Source organism: Thunnus maccoyii, chromosome 9 (assembly GCF_910596095.1).
Source record: "Thunnus maccoyii chromosome 9, fThuMac1.1, whole genome shotgun sequence".
NCBI classification, from domain to species: domain Eukaryota; kingdom Metazoa; phylum Chordata; class Actinopteri; order Scombriformes; family Scombridae; genus Thunnus; species Thunnus maccoyii.
In genome coordinates, this window is record NC_056541.1 from 12,571,229 (window position 1) to 12,581,495 (window position 10,267).

The 10,267-nt window shown below is 37.2% G+C and overlaps 1 protein-coding gene across 1 annotated transcript; it reads right to left on the bottom strand.

The window, feature by feature from the left end:
* Window positions 1-4,917: 4,917 nt before the first annotated feature.
* pcna (proliferating cell nuclear antigen) lies at window positions 4,918-10,182 on the bottom strand. Its single transcript, XM_042421131.1, has 7 exons — window positions 9,788-10,182; window positions 8,202-8,753; window positions 6,926-7,023; window positions 6,737-6,804; window positions 6,451-6,645; window positions 5,567-5,690; window positions 4,918-5,470 (listed from the first exon to the last, which is right to left on the bottom strand). The coding sequence occupies exons 2-7, from the start codon at window positions 8,420-8,422 to the stop codon at window positions 5,394-5,396; spliced, it is 783 nt and encodes a 260-aa protein (XP_042277065.1). The 5' UTR covers window positions 8,423-8,753; window positions 9,788-10,182; the 3' UTR covers window positions 4,918-5,393.
* Between the last annotated feature and the right edge of the window lie 85 nt (window positions 10,183-10,267).

Genomic DNA, 10,267 nt, shown 5'->3' on the forward strand with positions numbered 1-10,267 from the left:
AATTGTTCAGACTGTTTCCCCTTAAACATGTTTAACTGCAGCAGCAGTTTGGAAACAGATGGTTTTGCTTTTTTTGGGACTTTAAAACATCTTAAAAAATATCTGTAATATCTGATAAATCCTGCTCATTGACATCTGGCCCAACATGACCAAACTTTGTAGTAGAGTTTGTAATCCTCAGAGTTAAACCTCCTTCCCATGATGTGTTGTTGTGTTGGTTAGTTTCATCTTGTTTTTTCTATATATGTATATTTACTGTCTTTAGGATCTACTAAATAAATACTGCTGGTTGGGATTTAAGGTAATTTTGTTGAGCAATTAAATGTTCGAGTTAATCTTTTCCATGAGGTGTTCACGTTATTTTGGCCACCTGTATACCCAAATTTGTCTGTGTTGTGTCGTCTTCAACTGATGGATAATTAGCACTTAATTATGCTTATTAAAATATATTAACACTTGAATCATCTTTGACCATAAGGTGATGCTGATTACTGCATTTTGGATCAGATAGTTGTGTGAAATATATAGAATAACTTCTGTAATAATAATAAATATGGTAATGCTAAACTAATTCAACAAAGTCATACAGATAAAAATAAGGATTTAATATCTAGTCAATATGTTACCAAAGTTTGAGAGCTGTAAGTTTAAAACTTGACAACATGAGTTCTGATGCACAAAAATACTGAAACTCTTCTAAACAGTTAAGTATGACTCATAATTAAAGCGCTGACATCATTCGTTATTATGAAGCATGTCTGGTTTTGCAGTCTGAAATTGTATCCAATTCAAAGTGGAAACCCCACTCAGGTTGAATCCTCACTGCTACGTTCTAGAAAGTAATTAATCTGAACCTGGATGGCAGTGGTTAATTAAATATTGAGGCAGCTTAAATGGCCGTGCCGTCGCTTTGCTTTATCGGTCATTCTCTAAGATGACAGTCTCATCTCTTTTCTTGCTCTACATTTGGAGACACACTCTCCTTCCGTTATCTGAATCAGTGGCTCTATCGGGTAAATCCACGGCAGCGGTACAGTAGGCTACATTGTGTTTTAGAAAACTGGTGATAGCTGCTAAGGATTTAGACAACTCTACCGAACATACAGGCATTAGGAATCATGACATACATTCATCTAGTGTATTTGGTATAAATAAATCCACAAAAAATGAAATCCTCTTTTCCTACTGCACGGGTGCAGAAAGCTCATTAGAGTTCAGGCCTTTCAGCAGATGAATTTTTGGTATTCTAGAGGAGTCTGGGATTACACTGACAGGCTGAGGTCATAATCTGCTCCATCTATGCTCTGCTGTCTCTACTTTAGGCTGCTTTTATCCTTTATTCAACCAGGCAGGTTAGTTAAGAACAAAACCAGATTTTACAGTGAACGTCTGGGAAATGAGAAAATGCTTCTTGATGGGAAGATGTTCTTAAAAGAAAAGTTCTACATTACGGTATTTGGTTTTTTTGATGTTTTGTGTGGAGGTAGATGAGAAGATACCACTCTCCTGCTGCAACTAACAATTTTTCATTAGCGATTAATCTATTATTTTGTTGATGAAGCAATTAATTGTTTAATCTATAAAATATTAGAAAATGGTGAAATCTGTTGATCGCTGTTTCCAAAAGCCCGAGCTGACATCCTCAAATGTCTTGTTTTGTCCTGACCAACAGTCCATAACTCAAAGATATTCAGTTTATGATGATAAAACCATAAAATATTCACACTTGAGAAGCTGGAACCAGATAATTTTGTCATTTTTTCCCCTAAAAATTGACTCAAAATGATTCATTTTCTGTCAAACAGCTAATCAATTAATCTACACCTGTGTGTACACTGAAGCAACAGCCAACCATTAAATGTTAGCTTAGCAAAAATGCTTGAAATAGGGGTAAAGAGCTAACGATATCCTGGCTCTGTCCAAAGGCAACAATATCCACCTAACAGCACCTCTAAAGCTCACTTATCAACACATTATGACTGTTTGTTTAATTCATACAAAAAACTAAATGTAAAAACTACAGCTGTACCAGAAAAGTTTACCTGTAGCTTAGCTTTAGGTTCTGATATTTGTTATCTTTGTACAGACACAGGCTAGCTGATTCCCTCTGCTTCCAGTCTTTGTGCTAAGCTAGTTAGCTAACGGTTGGTTGTCACTTCGTACAGTAAAACACGAGTAGAGTTGCAACTGTAAAATAAATGGTCAACTATTTTGATAACCTGATAGTTTTGAGTCCATTTTTATGAAAATAAAGCTTCTCAAATGTGATTATTTTCTGGTTCTATGATTGTAAACTGAAAATCTTTCTGTATGTTAATGTACTTTTGGTTGGGACAAAAGAAGACAAGCTAAACTAAGCAGCTGCTGGCAGTGGCTTCATATTTACAAAACACACATTACAGTGATATCTATCTCCTTATCCAAGTCTCGTCCATTTGTGGAAGAAGTATTCAGAGTACCAATAAGTACCAATACAGCAATGTAAAAGTACTCCATTACTAGTAAAAGTCCTGCATGAAAAATCCTGAATAAATAAGTAAGTAAAAGTATTAGCAGCAAAATGTAGTTAAAGTATTGCAGTAAAAGTATTGGTTTGGTCCCTCTGACTGATATATTATTATAGATGACATCATTAGATTATTAATACTGATGCATCAGTGTGTAAGCAGCATGTTACTGTTGTAGCTGCTGGAGGTGGAGCTAGTTTCAACTACTTTATATACAGTCAGCTAGTTTAGTCCTGTGGTTCCCAACCTAGGGGTCAGGCCCCTCCAAAGGGTCACCAGATAAATCTGAGGGGTCGTGAGATGATTAATGGGAGAGGAAAGAAAAAAAAACTAAGTTCTGATACACAAATCGGTTTTCAGTTTTTTCTCTAATCTTTGATTTTTGGTGAAATATTGGCTCATTTGAACATTTATTGATATTAAACCATGTGAGAAGTTTAGAGGGAAAAATCACTATTTGGTGGAGCTGTTAACAACTCATAGACATCTGAAATGTGACCCCGATTACAACCAATGGTTTCATCTTTAACAATGTGTTGTATTTTTAAAGCTTGTTATATTATCCATTGTGTCAAATCTTCATCTGAAAAGTATAAAGTAGCAAAGAAAACGGCAATAACTTTGACAAACAGCAGTAGATACCAGCTGGTTTCTATCTGCTCTGTGTACAGTAGAGTTCAGACTGGGCCAGATGTAGCTGCCAGTCAGATTAAAGCTTTGTGAGGATTAAAAATGTCTGACTCTTCACTACCTACTGCACCAAAACCACAGGAAACATCAGCCAGCTGCAGACAGACTCCCTCAGGTATTTCTGGCTGCATGTCGAGTGAATTCTCTGAATATTCAGCAGTTTATTCAGTTTGCTCACTGACCTGCACGAAGCTCTGAAGCTGCCAGACCTAAATGACTTCTGTGATGCAACAGTATTATACAGACTAAAATACAGAGAGACAACGTCCTTGACTCTGGTATACAGAGACTAGTGGTATCTGGTATCACACTGATGCTGGGAAACTGACAGCTTTCTATTTTAAGAGAATGAAATACTCACATCCATCTGGATTTGTTAAAATTTTCATCCTTTTGGAAAAACTGCAAAATAGAAATTAAGAGGGAATCCCTCTAATATAAATGATTCCTCAGATTTGACCTGACAGGTGAATGTAATTTACACTCACCAACAGAATTAAAGCAAAAGTAGCAAAAGAGCACCGCCTAGTGGCTAAAACTGGTTACTGCTTCATAAAAAATGTCCTCCACAGGGATCGTAAATGATTTGTGCTGTTGTACCCAACCCGTATAATTTACTGGACATATTTTTGTCAGAATATGTTGTTAATACTTTTCTGTTCAAATAGTTCATGCCTGGAAATAAAATAAAAACCTGAACGGTACAGTCGTTTTTCACAGATGACATGTAGGGAAAATGGTTTCAGGGTCTAGATACTGTGCACGCTGACTCACTCATCGTTTGTGTTATTAGTAATACCTCCCCTCCGTGACAAGTGAAAGTACCTGCTGTGAAAAAGGCCTGATGATAAATCAAAAAGCTTGTTTTGGGTGTCTACAGATAAGAGTTACATTAAATACTTAAAGGAGCAGTTTGGATTAATAATTCATATGGGTTTCAATCAACAGGTGCTGCAAGTTGAGCCTCCGCTGTATGTTGCAGCATTTAACATGCATTTAATGTACATAAGTAAAAATGTACACAGTATTATATCCCCCCCTTTAGTTTAGGTCTTTTGTTCTTCAGTAATTTAAATTTGATTATAAATTTGGAAAATAATCAAAACACGTATATGTACTTGTTCAAACACATTTAGCTCTACACATATTGACACTTGTTTCCTTTCGGACAAATTACAAGCTCTGTTGTGTGACTGCCAGCATGACTGCGTGGGTTTGCAAAAGGAAGTATGGTTCATCTAAGATAAGGCCTTTGAAGGTTGAGTGTAGCAGTCGCATAGAACTGCAATTAGTTGATTAATAATTCAACAGAAATTTAACCAACTACTTTGATGACTGATTAATAGCTTTGAGTTATTTAAAAATAAAAAAAGCCAAACTTCACTCTATTCAGCTTCTTAAATATCAGTTTTTCTCTGGTTCCTTTAGTCTCCCATTAATAAACTGACTATCTTTGGGTTGTGGACTATTGATCAGGACTACATTTCAAGTTTTATTTTAGGCAGTGAAAATCATATTCTGACACATTATAGACCAACTATTTGTTGCAGTGCTAATGCAATGTCTTAAATTCAACACCTGAGACTCAGACTCACATTTACTCAACTTTTATGTCCTGAAATTATTCAAATTAAGTCACTGAAGAACTTGTACTCACCGAGTCTGTCTTTAGTCTAAAACTACATACAGTTTATGTTCAGGAATGTCAAACACAAGAACATTTTGGAAACAACTTGAATCATTTATTTTGGGCTGAATTAATGAATACAAAAATATTGGGGTTGACTGACGCGAAACCACAGGAAGTATTTACAAATGCGTATCTACAAGAAGAAACTGGATACTTGAAAACTGCTTTCCCAAAAACGGGCAAAAATAGAGAGCGAGACTCAAAAGGTGGAGTGAACAAGTGCTGAAACGTACACTGAGGCTGTCTGGACCAGTCAGCTGCTCTGAACACATCTTCAGAGTCAGAACACTGAAGCTTCGGCATCATTCATAATGCTGACAGTTGACCGTTTATAAAAAAGTTGACACTGCACCTCCCGCTGTGGATAGCTCATCAGAGAGGAGGAGATCAGAAACCTCAGTAGGATCATCAACTCCCACGAGATCCCTTCAGCTCTTTCCTCACTCACAACGAGTCCCAGTCGCCTGCTTTTCTCTATTCTCCCTTTTTGGTGTGTTATAAACAATTTAGGAAGCCTCCTCATCGATCTTTGGCGCCAAGTAGTATTTGACGTGTCCCATATCAGCGATCTTGTACTCCACCACTGTGGAAAAGACAAAAATACTCAAGTTAGAGCCACAACAGATTCTTTGGGGGAAAAAAGCAAAAATTCAAATGAAGACTGGACGGATGCTCTTACCGAGGGGAATATCAGCAGACATGCTGAGGGTGACTGTCTTGGACAGTGGTGTGGCCTTAGTGAAGAAGTTCAGGTAGTTGAGGGCAAAGATCAGCTGAACGGGCTCGTTCATCTCAATAGTAACCTGGAAACAGAAATTTAAGAAGGGACAAACATGAAAAAATGTTTTTCTTGTGGTCTAAACCAGCATCAAGTATTGTATAAAAAAATGTTTAAACTTATCAATATCTATGAAAAAAAAGAAAAAAGAATTGATTCCAGGTTCTCATGTGTGAATATTTGTTTTTCTTCTGCAATATTAATATAAATGTTGTGTTGTGGGCTGCTGGTTGTATTAAAAAATAAAGCTGTTTGAATTAAGTTTTGAAAAATCGTTGTTTGAAAAATCTTTTTGGGACCATACAATAGATAAAATAAATGACAGATTGATACTGAAAACAATTATCAGTTACAGTTTGATATAATCACCTAATGATACAAAGTAGGCCTGAAACTAATGATTATTTTCATTATCTATTAATTTCCCGATCATTTTCTTAAATAATCGTTTAGTCTGGAAAAAAAAAAAAAAAGAGAAAAAAGTCATTCACGATTTCTCAGAGGCCATGACAATGTGTTCAGTTTACTTGTTTTGTACAACTAAATGTTAAAATTTTCAATTTACTGTCATAGATGACAAAGGAGGACAACAAGTCATCATATTTGAAAAGCTTGAACCATTAAGAGGGAGAAGTGTCAGCATTTCTAAAAGCCATGATCAGCTGGTACCTCTACTTATAAATAAGTGACCTAAGTCACTAATAAGTTATGCTCTGTTATGTTCTGTCTACTCATTTTAATGCTACATGATCCTCATTCCAACCAAATCCAACAGTCATACTCACAGCCTCGTCCTCTTTGTCTACGTTGCTGGTCTGGGACAGCTTGACGTTTCCGGTGCCGAGCTCTCCAGTGGCAGAGAACTTGACTCCGTCCTTGGCGCAGGAGATCATGACGGCGTCGCCGATCTGGGACAGGTCACGGCAGATACGGGCAAATTCCCCAGAGGGCATCTTCACTACACAGCTGTACTCCTGCTCCTGAGGGTACAGATGGACATGAGAAAGTCAGGAACAGCGTGCATAAAGCATGTAAGACACAAAAGGTGAGTAAAGGACACCGATTACTTACTGGAATACCCAGCTGCTCCACATCCAGGTCCATCAATTTCATCTCATAATCTGAGACTTTCTCCTGGTCTGTGAGAGTGAAGACAGAAGTGGTAAATAAGACACGAATGCTGAAGAAACACTGCTGAACAGCATCCATCAAGTTGATTATATTCCACTTTTAATGCCAACAGCAAACTTAAAAACTCACTGAGTGTCTCGAACACAAGGGCGAGTGTGTCTGCATTGTCTTCTGCTCTGAGGGTGATGATGTCTTCGTTTCCTGCACACTTCAGGATTTTTGACATACTGTATGGAAATAAGAAACAAAAATTTAAAACTGTGTTGTAAACCGAACCAAATATTCAGGCAGCAGAATTCATATTTTTTTTACATAAAGAACAATATTCAAATAAGAAGCCAGAATACTACAATATACTGAAGTGTTGATATGATTAAAACAGCAAATTGAAATGATGAATAGTGTCTTTTATCAAAGAAAAATGCCAAATACTCTCTCTATCTCTCAAATGGAAATAGTCTAGTCTAAACGACTAACCAAAAAGTTAACAGACTAATAAAGAAGTAAATGTAAAATATCTATTTTCTCTATCAATCAATCTACAGGTTATTTTATTGAGTAATTAATTAGTCTAAAGCAATTTCCTATCAAAAGAACGAAGAAAATCAGCAGATCTTCAAGCTGAATGGTGGAAACAGAACATTTTTTGGCACTATAGCTTTCCATCAATTATTCAAATCGGACAAATTCAATTGGACAAATCCATAAACATTAGATGGACACCGAAAAGCTATAACACACAGATGTATCCAGTGAACCGGTGTAAAGTGACAAAGACAGAAGACACAAGTGGAACTGGAACCGGAAGTGGAAGTTCCCGGGTTTAACAACAATTCCCGCCAACCTGCCATGCAAAGAATTGGCGCTCAAATGACGTCACGACGTAATTAACATGCAGCTGAGGCTTCTCAAACTGCGCCAAGTCTATTTTCACACAATACGAAAATTATATGTAACACTTATTTGTGGATAAAGACGTATAAACTGCTCGATTGGAAACTTCAAACAAGTACAAACTGCTGTACTTTAAACCTGACAGTAAAGAGTTAACTACGCAGTCGGCTGAGCAGAGACATGCCCGGGCAACTCCGCCATGATGGCCATCTTCTTTTGTAAGCTCCAAATATTAAAAAGACACAAACTATTAAGACTTGTGCCAACAAAAAGACACCGAAGCGACTGTTTGAACGAGCATAGCGGCTTCAAATCTACATACAAGCCGCTCAAAGTCAAAACAACCCTCGAGTATTATTGCATCGACTTTTCTTTGAAGCTCGACCTGTCAAACTACCTACATTAGTCAGCAAATTTATATTTCTGGGGGAGTTAGCGAGCTAACCGTACAATAGATTAATGTAAAGTTAAATGTTTTTCTCTCTCTGTCAGAGCTGTGTGTTTACTCCACCTGCTCAGGTTGACTCCCATGGCGAGGTTTCTGTCGCAGCGGTACGAGTCGAAGCCGTCGCTCCGCAGGGTGAGCTGCACCAGGGAGACGTGAGACGAGTCCATGCTCTGCAGCGAAATGCCGGACGAGCTGACATCCCAGCAAGCTTCTGTGATCAGATCCTTCAGAGCCTCCAGCACCTTCTTCAGGATGGATCCCTGCACCAGGCGAGCCTCAAACATGGTGGCTGTGTTGTTGTTGTTTTTTACGTCTGCGTAAACTTCAAAAGAATATTTCACGTCCTCGAAGCGGAGGCTGCAGGTAGTTTTCAGTTGATCCTTAAAAACTCGACTCTTTGTGTACAGTTGTTGACTGGTTGAAGAGCAGCACACACAGGGAAAGTCCCACTGCTGAGGAAGAAAAAGGGGTTTGAGCTGAAAGCCCGCGCTAACGTCAGCATTTAAAGACTCGGCGTCTTTGCGTCATTTCCGTGTCCAACTCGTCAGTTCCGCCAGTTCACGCAAAAAAACCGGACCCACGCCTCGGCCATATTGGAGAGGACAATTCTGCTAACTGGGGACAAACAAGGGAAATAGTTAAAAACATCCAATAACACATACGTTTTTACTAAAATCTACCTATAATCTTTCCATTCTTTACATACTACCTAATTATGTTCTGAAAGTATATTGACCCATTTACACTGTTGAAGTAGGCTATATTTGAGTACTCAGTTATAAATAAATATTTAAATATAAATAAAACATACTTGGTAATCATTTCCTGAAGACAGTCGTGGAGGAAGTATTCAGATAATTTGATACTTCAAAAGAGAGCCATAAGAATTGTAAACAAAACTACTTACAGAGAACCAACAAGCTCACTGTTTACTAAAGGCTCTAAAATTTAAAGATTGTGTTGACTTTAAAATGGTTCGAGTTATGTATAGAGCAAAAAAAACCCAAAACAATTATTACCTGAAAGTATCCAAAAGTTGTTTAAAATGAGAGGTAAGTATGATTTGACAGGAATTTGCAAAAATTAAAAAAACAATCGATGAGGGCCAACGTAAACAATCATTGTACAATCAGTCAAATGTGTGAATTTATGGAACAGCTTAGTACCTTTTTAAAAAATGTTTAAAAACAATTTACTGAACAAATCTTCGAACTGCAGAAATCTTTAAGTTGTGTTGTTTTCTTTTTATGTGTTGGTGTGTATGTAATGTAAATACCGTATACAGACATAGCAGCATAAATCACAAAATCTAGTCCATGACTATGAATAATAAAATGACATTACAACATTGATACTGTCATATAAATAAACAACCAATTGTAATTAAACACACAATACAGAAAAGTAACCAAAACACCCATATTTCATTACTGTAACAATTATAAACTTAGAAAATCACAATAGATTCGCACTGAAATCTGGTTACCTTTTAATTAGATTATTGATTACCTTATAACTGCATAGCATGCAGCGCTATAGTGTTACCATAGCAACCACACAAGCTTAACTCCGTTTATATAGCTATACTGGAATGAATTACACCATCAACTACAAAAGTGATTCAAAAACAAAGGAAAACATCTCCATACCTGGTAAAACTGGTGGTCCAAAGGTTAAGGCTCTCCTCGCCTCCCGCCACTACGCGCGACAGACTGTCAAAACCTCAACGATGAAACCGAGAAATACGCTCACAAAAAAGCTAATAATCTGAAGTACAAAAACAAAGTCATCAGTATGGCAATTAACATAACATAGAAGGACCGTAAATGCAGCAGGTTGTTAAGCTTCTTCAACTAGTTTAACAACGAAGTTAGCTCTCCACCGTTAGCCCAGACGTTAACTCAACCGTTGGCTGAGGTTAGCCCAATTTCTTCAAATGTAATTTCATTAAAAACTGTTGTTAGCGATCTCAAATATTGGCAGGATTTACACAGACTGTAACTGATGTAGCATAGAACAAAATACAACCATTAGATCACGATAGTATCACAAAATGCATTAGAAAAAAAGTTTATCAGGGAGTTTCAGTTGATGTGGCCTACCTGCCAGTTAGAAAATGTTTGACCCCT

What these genes read in the sequence shown, in the direction of transcription:
- pcna (XM_042421131.1), bottom strand. Translation starts at nt 8,422, where the DNA reads ATGTTTGAGGCTCGCCTGGTGCAGGGATCCATCCTGAAGAAGGTGCTG. An exon ending in TGGAGCAGCTGGGTATTCCA is followed by an intron (nt 6,646 to 6,736) that starts GTAAGTAATCGG and finishes CTGTACCCTCAG; the next exon opens with GAGCAGGAGTACAGCTGTGT. An exon ending in GTCTGCTGATATTCCCCTCG is followed by an intron (nt 5,471 to 5,566) that starts GTAAGAGCATCC and finishes TCTTTTCCACAG; the next exon opens with TGGTGGAGTACAAGATCGCT.